This window comes from Echiichthys vipera (assembly GCF_963691815.1).
Source record: "Echiichthys vipera genome assembly, chromosome: X".
Classification (NCBI taxonomy): Eukaryota; Metazoa; Chordata; class Actinopteri; order Perciformes; family Trachinidae; genus Echiichthys; species Echiichthys vipera.
The window spans coordinates 25,640,749-25,661,210 of record NC_139825.1 but is presented as its reverse complement, the minus strand read 5'-3'; the positions used below and the strand labels follow the sequence as shown (position 1 = coordinate 25,661,210).

Sequence of the window (20,462 nt, the reverse complement as noted above, 5' to 3'; positions counted from 1 at the left end):
TTCGATACATTCATCACATGGAGAGTACATCCTCAAAGCAATTTCAGTCAATTCTGCTTTGAGGATAACGATGACCTGGACGAATGAGAACATTCACAGGCTTATGGAGAGTACAGTCTCATTATATAAGTTGCAGCAGATATATTTCATAATATAAAAATAAATTACATTGTAGGCTACAGTAATGAAAACTAAACCATAAATAAAAAACAACTAAAATGTAGGGAAAAGAAACAACAATAACAAAAGAAACGGCTTCGGGTCAAACAATGGAGGAACTTAAAAAAAAAAAATCTAATAGTTTTTGCAAATCCAGAATATTTCAGTTTTCAGTTTTCAATAGCAGTCAAATACGTTTTTAAATATGTAGCCTATCTTTTAAATAGAAAAGGTAGTTTAAAGCCATATCGTTTCATAAATATGATATTTAAATTCTAAAATATTAAGATATTAATCAAGTTGCTTATGTTAATTCCATCTGCCGAGAAATTGTTAAAAATAGTGATGTACTTTATATCAATCTTCTACTTCCACACTTTCCATGTGGGGGCGACAGCACACCGTCATCGCTTCACCAGCCGGCAGCGAATTAAGCGGAGAAGAAGAACGTGTTACGTCACACCGAGCCGTGTGTGTGTGTGTGTGTGTGTGTGTTATCTTTAGATTTAGCAACACCATCAAGACAAACCCATCAGAGAACATTTCAAACCTGCCAACACATCAGACCTCACTTTAGGTACGTTTTCAACCAGCAAAGCGGGAAGCGACAAACGGCAGTTATGAAACCAGCTAACCTTAGTTAGCCTCTGGCGGCGTCAGGAAGCGTTATTACTGAAAGCCAGATAGAAACATGTTGACCTGGCTAATGCTAGTGACAGGGTGCTAACCTAACGGGCTTTAGCAGCGGTGATGTTAGCAGCCAGGACAGAAAGTGACACAACAGCCACTGTTATCATGCATGACCAGTGTCTTCGTGCTGTTGTCGGCTAAAGTTAGCTACAGCTAGCCAAGTTAGCCGACCTGTCCAGATAACCTATGTACCAAGCCCTCTGGCGTTAAAGCAAAACCGATGTGCGTTAGTCAGGGTTTACTTGTTTTCAGCCTGATAACAACAGGACAGAGGAGGGCGGTCAAGTGTGCGACGTTGGCAGGCTTTGTGTTGTATTATAAAATTTATAGTGTTGCACTGTCATGTTACTGGCCTGCTATATTCTGCCATAATGGACATGAGGGCATATGCCTAGAATTATATTATAACTCGACACCAGTCTGGGCTTTCTCTTCTGTTTGTCAGGGGTCTTACACGTTTGTCAAGCAAAGGGCGCATTAGCTGATAGAGAGACGAAGCACAAATACAAATGTTGTATTAAATTGAGCTGCATATTAAACTGGGCCTAACAGCTAGGGTGGCCTGAAGCCTATACACACAGCTTTTTATGGTGCATACAATACCAAGATATTACAATGATTATAGACGCAACGATCCATTTGTGTCCAATCCGATACCCTAAACCGATCCCATTCTATTGTTGAATGAATGAAGCTTATACCTTGCAATGAGTTAAGGCGTCAGGCTTGACATAAACATTTAGCCTTGTTAGAAAAAGGTGACAAATAAACATAAATGTACTTAATATTATTTATTAACAAAATAACAAAGTGTACGTTAGCAGCAAAATGAAATAAAAAACACTTTAATGTAAAGAGCACTGCAAACAGATATTTTAAAATGTAACCAAACCCTAACAGGTTTTGCAAACATAGAATCGAAGTGACTAGATCGCTGTAACTGTATTGCTGTGTATGATATTAATAAAAAATAACTGGATCAGAATGCTGGATCGACCTCATTCATTCGGCCTCATATCCGATCGAGCTAATTAGGCAATATCAGAGCCGATATCTGATCCGGATATCAGATCTGTGCATCTCTAATCTATCTAATGATCATTATTTTCATATTTATACATAATATGTTAATGTTAAATTCACATTATGAAGGCACATTAAATCATCCAGCTCAATTGTATCTGTGCATGGCTACCTTAGTGGGCACTTTGCCTATAAGTCAGTAAGCCTATCATCAAGGTTGTGTAAATGTATTCGTTTTTTCATAAATGTATCTTTGCTAATAATCGATGCATTCATGTTAATTATTTTCAGCCATATTTTTTTAATAAAAAAATGTTGGTAAGATTATTTAAAACAAATTGGCGGACCCCCTGTTGAAGATCTCTGCTCTATGTAGTTTTACAGTTTATCGACCTTTTCAACAGAATTCCATTGCTTGTCAACACCTTTGGTCCTTGTTAACTTCCTGTCAGTTGATGTCATTCACATTCACTGCAACAGGAAATAACCTAGAATACATTTAGAATGTTTATGTTTGCATCCTTGAAAAGGTCTAGACGCTATATTCAATTTCTGGCTATAGAGCAATAGCATCTACAGTAAACCTTTGCACTGGCAAGAGGTAAATGTATAGGTGTTGCAGTATAGCCTATCGCTGTCTGGTATCACTTTCTTCTTTCTCTGGCTCTCCAGCATCAGTTGAAAAAGACGATGTTAACTGTGGATTTATTTTTTTGCTGGTGTTATAATATATGTCTTAAAATGACTTAACTCACCTCTGACTTTTCATAGGTTTCATATTCTGAAGGTCACATTTCATCTGGTACAGTAACACTGTAACACCACTGGCAGTCCTGTGACCCAAGAAAATTATGTGCTGCAGCTGAAGATGGGTGGTAGCGGTTCCAAATCCAAAGGATTTTGGCCTTTTTCTGGCTCAGGTAGTACGGACGATCCAACCAAAGATGGAAACGAGCAGTCAATGGCAAGAGTTCGAAGTTTCCTAGGTGCAACTCCCTTTGTGTTAACGAGACGAAGGTAAATATAGCCTCCGCAGCACGGGCCTTCATCATACTTTTTTTCAGGTATTATATAGTTTGATGTCTCGGCCCCCTTTGCATCCATTATATTCCACATAAAAATAGCTCCATATCAGAATCAGAATTCTCTTTATTTGTCATTATACTTATAACAATGACATTTTGTATGGTGTCTCCCATACACAAAACAATAAATAAAATAAAAATAGAAAGACAAAGTTGGTAGGCAGCAGCTGGTCAATAGCGTGAAAACTAAACGATTTTAAAAGTGTTTAAAATGTATATTTACAAAAGGGTACAGTATATTATAAGTTATTAGTGCAAATCAGTATCAGTCAGTTAGGAGGTGGGTGGGTGTGCAATCAGGGGGATGTGGGGTGACAGAGGCCATAGCTCTGGGGTAAAAACTGTTCCTTATCCTGCTGGTGTTGGATCCAAGTGCCCTGAACCGTTTACCGGACGGCAGTGGCTCACACAGAGTGTTTCCAGGGTGTGTGTGATCCCTGAGTATGTTGCTGGCTATCAGTCTGCTGGTATATATGGTGTTGAGGCTAGGGAGCTCCAGCCCGATGATGCGCTGGGCTGCCTTCACCACCCTGTGCAGGTCCTTGCGCTCAGCAGTTGGCATTCCGAACAGTTATGCAGTTGGTTAGGATGCTCTCAGTGACAGACCTGTAAAAGTTGAGCATCAGTGTTTGTGGGAGCTGGGCCTTTTTCAGCTTCCTGAGGAAATATAGTCTCTGTTGAGCTCTTTTGACCAAGCATGAGGTGTTAGAGGTCCAGTCCAGCTTGTCTGATATGTTGACTCCGATGAACTCCACACGTCCCACTGCTTCTCTGTGTAGGTGGAGGGGGAGGCGTTCAGTTCCCTTTGTCCTCCTGAAGTCAATGATCACCTCTTTTGTCTTGAGGTGTTAAGGACAAGGTTGTTGTCCCCACGCCACTCAGAAAGATGTTTCACCTCATGCCTGTACGCTGTTTCCTCATTGTCTGAAATCATCATCTGCAAACTTTATTATGGAGTTTGAATTGCGGATGGGGGTGCAGTCACTGGTGAATAATGTAAAAAAGAAGTGGGCTCAGCACACAAGCCTGCGGGGCTCCTGTGTTCAGGATGAGTGTGGAGGTGGTGTGGTTGCCTGTTCTCACCTGTTGTGGTCTGTCCATGAGAAAGCTCATGATCCATGAGCACAGTGCAGAACCAAGGCTCAGCGTGTTCAGTTTGTCTGCCAGTTTGTGTGGAATTACTGTATTAAATGCGGAGCTGAAGTCCACAAAGAGCATCCTCACATACTGGTTTTGTGTCTCTAAGGGCGCACTCACACTGTCCTTCCGCACCACGCCCCAGGCTTTAGGGTACTTGCCCCCCCTCCCTCTCCCCCTGCGCCCCAGCCCCGTTTGTACTCACACTGCCTGGGCCTCGCGCAAATGCTTCTAGCTGTCCATACGTCATAGCGCCGTAACACGTCACACGCATTGATATCGTGTGTGTGGCTTTGTTTACAAATCTTTCCATAGACCTCGTAGTTTTTGTGCGTCTTGTTGACTGTTTTTGAATATTTTCATCCGATCAAATCTGCAGTAAACACTCCACCTCCGCATCACACCAACATGAACCTTTCACCGCCATTGTTGTTGTTGTTAAATGTCCGCGCATGGTCCGTCCTTCTATTTTCTATGTCTAACAGGCGCACATACCGCTACCGCCGTAAGCCTCGTGCTCGTGCTCGTACACGTGCGCACGCTCGTGCTCGTACATGTGCAAACTGGCTCGACAAAAGCCCACCTCTCTCAGGCGGGCCGTGGACGGCCCGCTGGCCGCAGTTATGCGCGGAGTGGGTGGACTCACACTGCTTAAACGTTCTAGGCTTTAGCTGAAAAAAACAGTTTTGGCCCGGTGCGGGAGGACAGTGTGAGTGCGCCCTAAGTGTTCCAGGGCTGTGTGGAGAGCTGTTGCAATGGCATCCTCTGGGGAGCGCTTTGCTCTGTATGCAAACTGGTGTTAGTCCAAGTCTGATGGAACGATGGGTTGATGTGAGAGAGCACTAGCTTTTCAAAGTACTTCGTGGCAATGGGAGTCAGCGCAACCTGACTAATCATTTAAACAGTTCACAGAGGACTTTTTGGGCACTGGAAAGATGGAAGATTTGAGACAGAGGCCTGTTGCAGTGAGAGATTGAATAGGTTAGTGAACAGTTCTGTAATGTCTTCAGCATTCAGCCTGCCACTCCATCTGGGCCTGCTGCTTTATGTGGGTTGATCTTCTTCAGAGTGGTTCTCAGCTGGTGTGGATGTAGCACCAGCGTCGCTTCTCCAGCTGATGGGAGGATGGGAGGGGCAGACTCCGTCCTGAGGGTGTCGAAGCGAGCAAATAAGTTGTTTAGGACATCAGGCATTTAAGTGTCATCACTGGGAAGCAAGGTGTTCGTTTCTATAGTCTGTCAATGCCCTGATGCCTTTCCACATGCTACGGGGGTCTCCATTATTGAATTGGTCTTCACTATAGGCTTGTTTGTCACCAGATCTTAAAGCTGCATCCCTTTCTTGCAAAACTGCTCTTACTGTGCCGTTCATCCATTGCTTCTGGTTAGCAAACACCTTAATTGTCCTTTTGTTAGGACATTTTCAGTGCAGAATTGAATGTATGCTAGGACTGAACTCATACTCCTCCAGGTCTGATTCATGTGCAAACAAGCCCCAGTCTGTTTTATCAAAGCAGTCTTGCAGCATAGAGGTTGCTTCATCTGTCCATACATTTACTGTTCTGATTGCTGTTTTGTTCTGTAGAATAGTGGTTTGTAGGCTGGAATCAGAGTGATAGAAAGATGATCTGATTGTCCTAAGGGCGCATTCACACTGTCCATCCGTAACATGCCCAAGCACGTTTCACGGGTAAAGTCTAGTTCGTTTGACCAATTTGAGTGCAACCGTACCGCTTCTAGGCCACAGTCCGTTTGGGAGAGGTGGGCTTTTGCAAAGCATGTTTGCACATGTACGAGCATGAGCGTTCGCAAGTGTACAAGTACAAGGCCTATGGCGGTTCTGACGTCATTTCATGTGCGCCTGTTCGGACATAGAAAAAAGAAGGACAGACCATGCACAGACATTTAAAACAATGGCGGCGAAAGGTTCACGTTGGTGTGATGTGGAGGTGGAGTGTTTACTGCAGATTTGGTCGGATGAAAATATTCAAAAACAGTCGGTCAAGACGCACAAAAACTCAGAGGTCTATGGAAAGATTTGTAAACAAAGCGTGTTTTAGGGTACTTGTCCCCCCCTCCCTCTCCCCCCGCGGGCTAGGCCCGTTTGTACTCACACTGCCTGGGCCTCATGGAATGCTTCTTGCCTGTCTACACGTCATCATGTCATAACATGTCACACGCATTGTTTGACGTCATCGCGATGCGTCGCTTTGTTTACAAATCTTTCCATAGACCTCGGAGTTTCTGTGCGTCTTGTCCGACTGTTTTTGAATATTTTCATCTGACCAAATCTGCAGTAAACACTCCACCTCTGCATCACACCAGCGTGAACCTTTTGCCATCATTGTTTTAAATGTCCGCGCATGGTCCGTCTTTTTTTTTTCTTTCTTTTTTTCTATGTCCGAACAGGCGCACATAAAATGACCTCAGAGCCGCTGTAGGCCTCGTGCTCGTGCTAGTACACGTGCACATGCTCGTTCTCGTACATGTGCAAACATGCTTTACAAAAGCCCACCTCTCCCAAACGGTCCTTGACCGGCAAGCGGGCCGCAGCTAGGCGCGGTGCGGTTGCACTCAAACTGGTCAAACGGACTAGACTTTCCCTGTAAAACGTGCTTGGGTAACGTTATGGATGGACAGTGTGAGTGCGCCCTTAGGACAATCAGATAATCTTTCTATCACTCTGAGTGATAGTACAAAACGCGCCTGGCCCGCGGGGGGAGAGGGATGGGGGGACAAGTACCCTAAGGCACGGGGCACGGTTCAGTTGGACAGTTGGTGAGTGCGCCCTAAGTGTGGCGATGGGGCTGCTTTAAATGCTCCTGGGATGTTTGTATAGACTTGGTCTGGTACATTGTTTTCTCTGGTTGGTAAAATTCACATTTTTATGAAACTTCGTGTAGCTTTTCCAAGGCTAATTTAGCTTTAGCTAGTGGAAGTACATATGCTGCCATGTTTTTTATTGTTATGGATACCCCTGGTAGAGAGAAAGGTCTGCACCTTACTGTCAGGAGCTCTAAGTCTGGGCAGCAGTGTGTATTTACGATGTCCACGGCTGTGCACCAGCTGTTGTTAATGCAAACACACAGTCCTACACCTTTTCTCTTTACGGAGTCCTCCTTATATTGGTGTGATCGCTCAGTTCCTGCCAATGTGGCAATGCATATTGTACATACATTACAAGCTTTAAACATCCAACCAACCTCACCTAAAATGAGTACTAATGGGCTGAAATGAAGGCTGTTGGACTAAGTCAATGTGACTAATGTTCTTGGACAGAGCTCGAGAATGTTGTATGACATGGTGTATTATGTGCAAATTTACAAAAACGGTTGTAAAAGACAAAACGAGAAGCACTTGTGTTTGCACCGAAAACATGCCCTCACTTTTAGCAAAATGGACCCATAAAATCAAGTTGTTTGCACAACAATTCGGACCCATCCTCTGGTGCATTTTACAATGAACCAGGACTTCAGATGATAGATCAGATCTGGGGATATCTATTCCTTCAGCCAATTGCCACAATAATGTGTCCACTCTATCTTCATTACCCTTGTTATTTTGACAGGAGTGGACAAAAGCTTAGTGTTCTGCACCACTGTTGTACTGCGCTGTTTGCTTACTGTACACCTGACTTTTAAAAACCAGGCATTTTACCCACAGAAAAAAAGTTGACTGGATGTTTTGAATTCCTCACTTTTTTGAGCTCAACACCCTAAACCCTTTTTTTTTTATTGTGTTTTTTTTTTTTAGTGGCTTTCTCAGTGACAAACTCTTTGTTGTAACAACAAATACAGTATATGCAAATGTTTGATATTCACGTCATCATATGTAGGGGATTTAGAAATACACATAAAATGAAATTGAATTACTCTTACTCTCAATAATTGTAGTATATCTTGTTAAATTGCCAACAACTTGTATTTTTACTATCTGACCATTTGTATACACAGACAAACTATGTATGTACACATCATTAATTTAGTCTCTCTGCTGCAGCTCTTTGTACTTTGATGAAGATGGTGACTTGGCCCATGAGTTCTATGAAGAGACAATTGTGACAAAAAATGGACGTAAAAAAGCCAAGCTGAAGAGGATTCACAAAAACCTAACACCTCAGGTGAGGAAATTATATTCCTTATCTAGAGCTTTACTCACCAACAGCAGCTCTGTATTATCAGTCCAAATAATTTCAATCTCTTTTATGTCCTTCCAGGGAATTATAAAGCTGGACATCCCTTGCATCCATGTAGATTTCCCAGTGGTCCTCTGTGAAGCCTGATGATGTCTGAGCAGTTTCTCAGACTAGCCACTGTGTCAACTCCGTCCTGTGGTTTCCCCTATAGCTGGAAGCCTGAACCACCTTTTAAAATAACATGATCTCTTGATATAGTTGATGCCCTTTTGTGGACAGGCTGAGGCAATGTGTGCTGAACCTCTGCATGTGATCTGTTTTGGCTTGTGTGCAGTTAGACACAGAATAGGTTACCGGTGAAGATCAAGAAGAATGCCAAGTTGGCAAAAGCCTACTCAGTTTACAGATCATGGTTTGTATGCATGCAAGTGTGAATGTGAGTGCAGACAGACATGAGATTAAGAGAGACAGAATCCTGAATTTGTTGCTGTAGATTGTTTCTGGTTCATGAACTCTAGGAGTTTGAGAAGAGTGTAACCAGATCTGCCCTCTGCCACAGTCATATCTAGGGGGGTAAAGTTTTAAGCGCACACTTTTTTGACACCATCTTGACTTGCTTTATTATGCATGGAACAGGATCTTCTTATTGGTATTGGGCTAGGGAGTTGACAATCAGCGGCCCACAACTTCAAAAGTGGATTAATGTCAAATTATAATGTTGGATGGACTGACTTCCGTGACCTCAGAGCCACACATGTACACAGCAGCAGTGAGTCTAGTAAGAGATCCTGTTGTTTCGTTTGCAGCTTTGGCATACTATGTTTCACTTTTAATTTATTATAACTGTTTTTTAATTACACTATCAAATGCTAAACTGTGTCATGGTCCTTTTTTATATGAATGCTATAATGTTGAACAGCACATTAAAGTGCATTTACCTTCTCACAAGCTGGCAAGATCAAAGGGGGAATACATGGATGTTTTATAATCGTTGCCTATATTATATTGTATTATATATAGAAAGAATACTTGTGGTAGGTATTTAATTGGATTATTCTAGTTCATCTGCAATGACGGTGCAGAGTGTGCAGATGTGGAAAAACTGGAAAGGCTGACCAATCAGAGCAGACTGGGCCTTTTCAGAAGGGGGTCTCAAGGAGACAGGCTCCAAAATGGAGACAGAGACACCTGAACATTAAATGCCCCCCCCCCCCCAAAAAAATAAATAAAATAAATATGAATGAGCAGAATGTGGGACCTTTATTGAAGTAAAATAATATACTTTATTGGTTACTCGTTTGGAATGACAATATTGACAATAGTCACTCTTGACACGGAAAAGAACAAAAAGTGAAAATTATTTTTAGCTTTAAAATCCACTTACTGGCAGTTTTGTTCGATGGTTATATTCTCCACCACCACATGCTGTATGACTACCTGTAACGACATAACCTAAGGACCATACTTAAGTCTGGGATGTTATACTGTACATGCATGGTGGGAAATATTTAACCCCGATACACACCACATTCTGCTGTGAAACTAAATTGTTAGGAAGATGAAGGAAGTCACAGAAGGGAATCTCTTAATGTGTCTTGCTAGACTGAGTCTTTATATAAGAATTATTTGGCAAGCTTACGAGAGCTGTTTGTCAAATAACCAACAGAGAATTCAGCTTTTTGGCAAAGGTAGTAAACACTAAAATGAGCTGACAGGACCTGTTCACCCATGTAGTGGAATTAATACCCCTGACCTCCTGTGAGGAATTTAGCCACCTGCATAGGAAATTGCAATGGTGTTTGCTAATGAGCACTGGGTAAGAGACGTGAAGGGTACCAACGCAGTCTCCATGGGAAAGGGTTTTCTACAAAGCTGTCTGTGATATTGTTCTCCTCAGAGGATAAAGATGGCTGTGCCAAAATCCACTACACTTTATTGCTTCCATGAAATTATTTTACTCTACACAAGCCTTTGTGCTTTTTTTTGCCTCTGGGCAAGTATCTTTTTTAGCTGAGTCTGGGGGAGACAGGGCAGTACAATTACTTTTTGTTGTTTACTTTCACAAAGCTGTAATAGCATGCAAGGCCATGAGGTGAATTGCAGTATTGAGGTTAAAATAAAAGATTTGACTCAGCAAACCACCCATCCTCTGGCTTTGCTGACAAAAGTGAGCACACATTAAGACATGAAATCACAAATAACATGCATACATATCTTTTAACTTTTCATTAAAAAAAATCATGTGTGAAGTTTTCCAATTTCTTACAAAGCTGTATTTTTCAGACATGTCATGTTTGAATGTTGTAAAAAAAAAGAATACATGTGTAAACCACATCAGAGAAATCAAGGCTATCTTTACTAATGTATAAACTTTTGGGAACTGCCCATTAATTATGAAGTCTAAACATGTTTTTGAAAAATGTAATAAGGCCATGAGGTTCATTGTGTGAAACACACACTTTGTCAAAATCAGAACTTTTGATCTAGGTACAGAGATCTCACAAAAGATCTTTCTGAAGTAATCCATTAACTCCCAGAGGTACAATGACCCCATTCAGTTGAACAAAAGGTTGAAACGGTATTTTTATGATGCATATGTCTCTTAGTATTGGCATCTACAATAAGTCCCATTTAGAGACAATTTGATGGCCGTCATGTAATAGCTTTCTTTACACACATCACATAACAAACAACCTAGTATTTCAAAACTTGTGGAAATTAAGAGTCTAAGCTCCGCTGCATTTTATGAATTTATTCAAGTCAAACAAGTCATAGAAGAACTTTTCTGCTGAGTAGGGACGGAGTTATTTCACCAAAGCTGGTTCAGAAGTCTGACAAATAAGCATACAATTCATACAATAAGGCACTTCTGCAAGCAAAGGATCCTCGCCCAGACGCAACCACTTCTCCTAATATCATTCAGAGTTCAGTAGAAACATGCACCTCTTATCACTACAGCATGTCAGAGGGTGCAGACTTGCAACAGCATCAAAACAAGCTCAAACTCTCAAATAAGACGATTTCCTTTACAAAAACAACTCAACATACAATTACTTGAAAAAAGCTTTTAGCTGATTTCAGCTGCATAACATGTGTTAACCGGTTTACAATGAGAACTGAAATCATATGCTAATCTCATAAAAAATGTCTACCCAAGAAGCAGTAATATCTATAGCTGACAGTAAAAATCAGGTGGCATTACTCACCATGATGCTTACAAGCATGTAAGAGATAAGATATGAGTTTATTCTCTATGTAATGTTAATAAAGTAATGATAATTAAATGATAATTAAAGTACCAAAAAGATTAATTTTTTTGGTACTTTAATTATCATTTAATTATCATTAATACTTGTAATGATGAACAAAATGTTGCACATCAACTACTTGGTACTCAGAAAGTTGTGCCAAAACCCTCATAATGGATTCTGAAGTCTTTATAAATATCCCAAACTTCCCACTCATACCTGAGGGTTACGAGTAAGCCACAAGCCTGAAACTCGGTTTCAGCTGTGAATTGGTTTTAAATGCTTTCAGTTGAGTCATGATGGTAAAATCTGTTTACTGTGCTGTCTACTGCTGTGGTGCTTTCACAAGCTTATTTTGAACTGACTACTGGTTAAAAGCTATAAAGCCAAATACTGTACAACAACTAACAGAGGTGGAGTCTGCTGAATAGTTAAATAGTCGGTGGTGCATTTCAACACAGAACCACTGTTCATCTGCTCTGTTGAGGGGAACTATGATGAGCATAATAAGAAGCTGGAGCTGAATGTGTCCTGATCCAAACAACTCAACAGCTTGATTTAACTATTTTCATCTGGAGATCAGAGAGGAAAAGGTTGCTGGTAAGAGACATTTTCTGGACACATCCATTCGTGTCAATGACAGATTTAAAACGTTTTAATGATAATTGTGCTGTATCAACATAAAAATATATGTATTTTCTTTCCCTGTGGAACTACATTTGTTGCTCATATTCAATCCAAGTAAATTGGAAGTATAGCCTGACAGATTTTAAGTGGAAATTAAATAGATTAAATATATAAACCCAATTAAATTCCAAGGCACTACTCTTATCAACTTAGACTTAGACTTCTCTTTATCGATGCCTTTGGGATGAGCCCCGCAAGGAAATTGAATTTCCAGCAGCTTACAAAAACACAAGGGAGGTATAAAAAAAATACAGTATGAGATAACCAATAAACTTTTAGCTAAAAAAATACAGAAAGTATTAAAAAAAAACAGTAAACAATAAACTCTTAGTTAAATATATATAAAGTAGATGTAAGAATACAGGTAAAATAAAATTCATGGAAAATTAAATCATATAAGTTAAACGTAGAGGAAATGTATAAGATAAAATATGTATGACTATATGACAGAAATGAGCAGTAAGATTAAATTATTGCACTTAAGTGGTGGATAAAAAAAACAAAGAACTTTTCAAGTCTAAAATGATGCCTTTTGTAAATGAGGGTAAAGCTTCTTTTAAGTAGCCAAATTGTTCAATCCAGTCTATAAACTACTTATGGTCACAAAAAATAAAAATATTTGCTGAATCTTATTAGTTAAAAGAGAAACAAAATTACCTAACTATGCACCATGCCCAAGTGTCTAGTGGCATTAATTCCTTAGGTTATATTGTGACTTTTTACACTGTATCAATTTAGCTAAAATAGGCTTCATAGTGGGAACAAAATACAATTGAACATTATGACGTTTCAGGAGGACTTTTTCACATCTGATCAAATCAATGGAACTTTCCTCTCCAGTCATAGTATAGAGAGTATAACTTGAAGAACAGATTACTTTTGTCTTTACTCGAGGGGGGATGAGAAGCCTTGGGATATAATTTCAACCTCAAATGAATGCCAGCCAGCGTTATGATCAGGTATCCGTGTTAAGTAACATTTTTTAAAATGAAAACTCCATGTTGTATTAGTACAAACGGTAAAACAAGACAAAATACGTCTTCGACCAATTGAATCCCCCCCTACTCCGGAACTAAATGGACTGAACTGTTGTTGCTCAACGTTTTTACGGTCTCCGTCGCTCCTGCTGTACCGTTAGCTTAGCTGGCACATCTGTCAATCATCGACATGGACTAAAGGGACTCTGACTTTTATCTTTCACATGGCAGGGCGGTGGAAAAGCAGTCTATCTGACGGTTACATGAGTGGAATAAGCCCCTGTCCTCAGCTTCATCACAACAGGTCAGACTGGTTAAGAAGAAGTAACAACATGTTAGCTAAAAGTTAGCACGTTCGTCAGTTTCAATGAAACTTTTGAGCTAATTTGTTCAACTTACGTTGACTGAGGTCCTGTACGAAATAAGTCTAAAGTACTCCGAGAGAACTTGCATATGCAGTTAAATGTGAATAAAGTAAATGTTTTTGTTAGTTTTTTGCTTTACATCTCGCTCTAAGCAACATTAAACCTGTTTGTCACAACAGATTGCCGAAGCACAATGATTAATGTGATGCCAATCAAACAGCAAGTTGACTGATATAATCATACTTAGTAACCTTGGTTATTTTCCGTTTATTATGGTGTTTTAGGTACTGTGGGAGATAAACACTGTAACGTTATCCTAACGATGTGTTTACGTACTTGGTAATAATCAGTCAGCAGTTTCTTATAATTTACCTTAGACAAGGTACAGGTAGCCTACTATACAGTAGAGATCGAAATTAGAGAACAACTAATAAATACTTGAGTTATTCTGAAATACTGTTAGTTTGTATCTATAATTTGATAGAATACCCGCTGTTGCTATACCAATGCTGTACTGGCATGTTTTTTTAAATAACCAAGGCACTGCAACAAAAACCTTTATTTTTTGAAAGAAGCAGTGAGAAATATCAGAGAACAATTTCAGATCCCTCCTAGTTACTGGTGTTAATCTGGCACCTGTTGAGAATTTACTGAATTGTTGGACACACCTTAGTTATCTGCGGCTCTCCTGGTTACTTTGCAAGATGGCAAGCCCCTCTAAGGTGAATGAAACCCTGAGACAGCAGGTTTACCAGATGAAGGCCAAAGGGATGACCCTCTCAGCCATCAGAGAGAGGTTGGGCGTTCACAGTCCGTGATTTCAAGAATATTGAAACTTTACAAGGACACAGATTAATTTAAGTCCCTTGAACAGATCCACGTAAAACAACTGCACAAGAGGACAGGGTTATGCGAAAACTCTCAATGGGGAATCGGTTCAACACTGCAGCTAAAGTTGCTCTCCAGATCAGTGCTGAACAGGGCAAGGATCTTTTTTTGCACACAACGTCTTGTCGTTTAAAACAATCTGGACCAAAAGCCCACTCTGCAGTCACCAAAACTCTCATCAGCAGAAATCTCTGCCTTGATGATTCGTTTAATTCCTATCTTGCACGCTGTGCGGCCTGTTCAGTGAGCGCCGCTGTTCCAGTTTAAGGTGGCCTGTTGCAGTGCGCGTAACCTAAGCTGTCCTTGTGAATGCCTCTATGATTGGTTTTTCATGACATGACGGTGTTAAACATAACGTCACCTACCTGATCAGTCTTTATAGTTTTGTTTGAGTAAATGTGTCAGTGGTGTTTTGTTTGTTGCTTGTTGTTACGGTAAACAGGAAGACAACGACTCACTCTTCCTGATGATATCTAGCTCTACAGATCTATTTGTCTGTGAAACCTGTTTGAGTAAACAGGTGTGTCACGTAGAATTGTATGCACCACTTTGAATTGTTTATATAGTAAACTTAGCCATGGTAAATTGCGAGTATTGCCTTTAACAAACATGCATCTACTCTCTCTCTCGCTCTCTCTCTCTCTCTCCCCCTCATGCACACACACACACACACACACACACACACACACACACACACACACACCCACCCCTGTTAGGTTACCACACCAAATACGCCTACCCCAGACATCTTTTTTTTTTTTTCAAAATAACGCAAATTATAATTCATTCATTCATCTTCAACCGCTTATCCCGGGGTCAGGGTCGCGGGGGGGCTGGAGCCGATCCCAGCTGACAAATTATAATAAATTACTAAATTACTTGATTACAAAAAGATTCGATAGCTGCAGCCCTACTGAGGAGCATGTTGTATGGACAGAGGAGAACTGGTCCAGAGTTTTTATTTGTGTCTGATGGGAAACATTGTGTTCTGCGTAGGACTGGGGAAAGACTGAACCCAAAGTGGGTAAAGAAGTCAATTAAATTTGGAGGAGGAAGTGTCATGGTTTGGGGGGTGTTTTCTGCAGCAGGAGTTGGGCTTCTTGTACAGCTACATGTCAGTGTGAATGCAATGTTTACGTGAACCTCCTTCAGCAACATGCAATACCTTCACTGCAACCGTCTCCCAATCAGCTGCAGTTTTCATGCAAGAAAGTGTCGCCTGTCACACTGTAAAGCGTGTTAAGCTGTTCCTTGAAGCTGAGAATATTAAAACAATGAAGTGACCAGCCCAGAGTCCAGATCTAAACCCCATAGAGAATCTCTGAAAATCTTTGGTGATAAAGTAATGTCCAAGAAACCCACTACAGTTACTGTGAAAGAGACTGAAGAACAGACCAAGATCAAACCAGAGAAGTGTGAGAAACCAATGATGTCCTGTGGGCACAGATGTGCTGAAGTCATTCAAAGCAAGCGCCTCTACACTTCCTATTCATTTTTTAATCCCATAACCCTAAAAAAACACTGTTTAAATCTTCTCTTCTCTAATGATCACTGTCTTTTCACAAAATAAAGGTTTTTGTTGAAGTTGTTGAAGAAAAAAACATTCTAGTACAGTAGTGGTATAGCCACAGTGGATATTTTATCCAATTCTGAATTTCAGAATAACTCAAGTATTTATTAGTTGTTCTCTAATTTTGATCTCCACTGTATAGTAGGCTACCTGTAACTTGTCTAATGTGAATTAAAAGAAACTGCTAACTGTTTATTACCAAGTACGCACAAAACATTAGTAACTTTAAGTTTTTCTAATAATGGGCTTTAAGTTTTCCCAACAATATAGATATTGCCCTATGTTGCTTGCTGTTACTCACCCATGACCTATGTAATCATTTTAGTACACTTTAAACACCATCAAGTCAATAATCCGGGTAGAGCAAACTGATGCTGAGAGAAAGGGTTCAGTCTGCACAAAGTGATTGTCTTTTCACACTTTTACGTAATTGTTTATTTGTGTTTATATTTTTGTACTCTTTTTTTCTCCTCAAGAGAAAGAAGAGAGAAGGCGAGCAGTGACGATGGAGGCTGGATTTCATTCTCTCTTCACCACAGCTGGCCAGCTGCCTTGGTTGCTTCTGACTCTGGTAACATCATGGACAGTCTTGTGTTCAGCAGATATAAAGCCGACAAGATGGCCATTATACTCCCAGAAGCCAGTCCTTCTTGCCTGGAATGCCCCAACACAGGACTGTTTCCCGCGACATCGCGTAACTTTATCTTTGGACCAGTTTGACATTGTGGCATCCCCCAATGAGGGCTTTGTCCGACAGAACCTCACAATTTTCTATAAGGAGCGCCTTGGGTTGTATCCCTATTATGAGCGTGGTGGCTCTGCAGTGAATGGAGGCCTCCCACAGCTTGCCAGCCTCACTCAGCACTTTGAAAAGATGCCTGAAGGTTTGCAAAAATATATACGTGAGCCAAAGGCAAAAGGTTTGGCTGTAATTGACTGGGAGGAGTGGCGCCCATTGTGGATCCGGAATTGGGATATTAAAGATATCTATCGGAATAAATCCCGTGAAATGGTGGCCAAAAAGAATCCTAACTGGACCCCAGAACAAGTGGGCAAAGTTGCACAGCAGGAATTTGAGCTATCAGCCCGCAAATTCATGCTGGAGACTCTGAAACTTGCCAAGAATTTGAGGCCCAATCAACTGTGGGGCTTCTACTTGTTTCCAGATTGCTACAACCATGACTACAGGAGTGGCCTGAAGGACTACACAGGACGCTGTCCTGATGTGGAGATGGGCCGTAATGATCAACTTAACTGGTTATGGAAGGAATGCACTGCATTCTACCCGTCTATTTACATGGGTTCTGTCCTGGCCTCTACAAATGATGGACGCCTCTTTGTCCGAAACAGGGTCATGGAGGCGATGCGTCTGGCATCTGTTGGGGATGGATTAGCACTGCCTGTTTTTGTTTATACACGCCCTACTTACATCAATGAGATGACCCTCCTAACTCAGGTTAGTTAGCTAGAGAAACAATTCATCCAACAAAGACGGCTCATATATTTATTATGTTATCTAGAAGTTCAGTTATTATATTTCACCATTGGATGGGAGGATGCAGCATCCAGGGGACCACACATTGCTAATGGATAAAAATATTTAGAAAATATCTGAAAATGTTCTAGCCCGGGCTACGTGGTCACTGTCACTGCTTTGATAAGTTATCTTGTTATCTTGATATGTTATCTAGAAGTTCAGTTATTATATTTCACCATTGGATGGGAGGATGAAGCATTCAGGGGACCACACATTGCTAATGGATAAAAAAATTTAGAAAATATCTGAAAATGTTCTAGCCTGTGCTAACATGGTCACTGTCACTGCTTTGATCAGGTTAGATGAAATACAGGGTAACATTACACTGTTAAAAGTGTATTACCTTAGTGGCCATTTAAAATATTGTCTTTAGTCCAGAGGTTTTTAACGTGGGAGTCACTCAGCTTTGTCTAAGGGTGAGACCCACTGTCTCAGTCATCGAAAACCCTGTAAAGTCTAATGTACCAAACTGTTCTATCATCATTGTCTTTTCACTGTATGGTACACCAGTGAACTGTTTGTGTAAATGTTTTGTAGACAGATCTGGTCTCCACCATTGGGGAGAGTGTTGCACTTGGAGCTGCAGGTGTAATCTTCTGGGGGGACACCTCCTATGCAGGCAGCGCTGTAAGTGTCATATCCTGTCTGCTCATTTGAAGTTTAATAGCATTCACTGGTTTGGGGTTAACATCCATTTCTTCTCTTGCCTGCAGGCCAACTGCTCCATCCTAAATGAGTATCTTAAGGGGGAGCTGGGTCGGTACCTCCTCAATGTGACTACAGCAGCAGAACAGTGCAGTCAGGTGCTGTGTAAATCCCACGGCCGATGTCAACGCAAAATACCAGACAAAGAAGTGTACCTTCATCTCAGCCCCTTAACGCACAGCATCACCAGTCAGGGTGGCCAGCTGAAGGTTACAGGCGCGCCTGGCCAAGCCGAGCTGGCTCTTTTCCGCACACACTTCCAGTGCCAATGCTATAGTGGGTACAGGGGTGAGGCCTGTGCTCAGAAAGAAAACGGGCAGAATAGAGCCTCCTCTGTCTTTGGAACCTGGTCTCTTTGCTTTTTACTCCCACTAGGACTCCTCACTCTGCTACAGTGAGGAAACTGAGAAGACCAAACTATTCACTGTTTCTGCCAGCCCTGAAAAGGACAGTTCAGACTTTTCAACGTAAAGGTGGTCATTTACCTGACACAACAATAGAACAGTAGGAAACTTAAACACGATACAATAAAAGTGAAAGAAAGGTGACGTAAAGTATTGACAAGTTGTTGCTGCATCACAACAGAACAAGATATCCTGCACTTGAATATTGCAGCCCACTTCAAACATTATAGTTTGTATTTGTCGATGGATCATGCTGCCTTATGAATTAAATGTAAATAGTTAATAATGCCAGACAGTGATAAATTATGAGTCTTAAATCTCTTTGGCTATCTTTTGCTTAAAGAAACAACATGGCTGGACCAGCCTGTTTCACTTCAAAATTGTGCCTTGACTGGGCTGTTTTTTATGGTTGCCTTTGTTTACAAGTTGTGACTGTTGAGGTTTTTACAGCAGTGTTTTTCTCAGCCCTCTGCTGGGCACAGTGCTTTATACTGATATGAACTCCATATGCCTACCAGTTTTTGTTTCTATTCAAGGGAACCGTATAATGAAGGAAAGGGTGGACGGATCGGTAAAGACGGAAAAGAAAAAGTAAATGTTATTATTAACTTCCAAATGGTGTCTTGTAATTTACATGGTTATCACTGTAAAAACAGGTTATGATTTTCATGTCCAAAGAGTTAAATTTCAGTGTCCAGGTAACGTAACATTTGCCAATTTTTTGTTGATTGCCATTTGAAGAAAAAAAACACAGATACTAGCAGCATATACAGCCACACAATTAGAGTCCAGCCTGTCATGGCAGATTTAGGCTGGTTACAGATATACCGGCATGTCTGTCTGCAGAAAAACGATAGTACAAAAATATGTTTATTCTTCAATCTCGGCCACAATTCTTTAATATGTAAGGGTTCATTTTGATCATGATACTATTGATGTAAAAAACTAAATTAATATTTGGCTCTTGAATATCGATTTCAGCCTCAGACAGCCAGTATTGCTCTGGCCCTGTACACAATTATCCGTAATGATTTTTGTGTGTGTAGTTTGACTTGCTTGCACAGCAGCTTGTGTTGGTGTTTCTGCCAGTAACACTGTGTTGATAGCAACTACTGTTGATAAATCTTCATATTAGTTTATCACCAATTAGATATCTTTGTTAGACTGAAGCTAGCTGATCAGTTTCATATTGGTACAGTAGGTTCTGTGTTTTTATTCTCTATGGAACTGCTCAGAAGAGTATTTAGCTACCTAAAATGACTCATGATACCAGTGGGCAGGTGGCAGTTTGTGCTGTTTTTGCAATAGAACGTTTTATGTATGCTGCAAACCTTTTAAAATACTGCACTTTAACTGCTTTTTATTGAGGTGTATCTGGCCTAATTTCATGTTATAAGAAGTGACCTTTTTTCTTTTTCTTTTCATATAATGTGTCATGGTAAGAGATTTGTTCCACTGTGAATCTTGTCTAATACAAGTGCTTATTGAATTGTGATACCTCCATTGGCTTTCAACTCAGTTGCATTGTAATAATAATCTTTGGTTTTTAATAGTCATTATTTTTTATTGTGTTTGAGCAAAGAATCCTGAACATATTAAGCAGATTTAGAAAACCAGGTCTGATACCGTAACACTGGTGTATGGTGTAGAAAGGGAAGATGTCACCTTTGTATAATGCAGATTTTGCAATGAGGCCATATATTGCCAACCATTAGAAAATCAGTGGCTGCCTAGAGGGTAAAATTATAAAAAATCGAAAACAATGAATCTGTAATCTATAATTTACATAATCTTATAACTTTACTTTTGTATGACTCCAGCTCTCCCTTTAAGACGCAGCGTCAGCATTAATA

The 20,462-nt window shown here is 40.6% G+C and overlaps 2 protein-coding genes across 2 annotated transcripts; both read left to right on the top strand.

Annotated features, from left to right (window-relative positions):
• The first annotated feature begins 627 nt into the window (after nt 1-627).
• Nucleotides 628-9,096, top strand: tusc2b (tumor suppressor 2, mitochondrial calcium regulator b). The gene is made up of 4 exons (XM_083939793.1): nt 628-736; nt 2,644-2,889; nt 8,093-8,213; nt 8,310-9,096. Exons 2-4 carry the CDS (start codon nt 2,741-2,743, stop codon nt 8,373-8,375), a joined length of 336 nt encoding a protein of 111 aa, XP_083795919.1. The 5' UTR covers nt 628-736; nt 2,644-2,740; the 3' UTR covers nt 8,376-9,096.
• A 4,250-nt stretch (nt 9,097-13,346) lies between these two features.
• hyal2b (hyaluronidase 2b) lies at nt 13,347-18,926 on the top strand. Its single transcript, XM_083939200.1, has 4 exons — nt 13,347-13,444; nt 16,440-17,419; nt 18,038-18,127; nt 18,214-18,926. Exons 2-4 carry the CDS (start codon nt 16,469-16,471, stop codon nt 18,601-18,603), a joined length of 1,431 nt encoding a protein of 476 aa, XP_083795326.1. The 5' UTR covers nt 13,347-13,444; nt 16,440-16,468; the 3' UTR covers nt 18,604-18,926.
• Nucleotides 18,927-20,462: the final 1,536 nt, after the last annotated feature.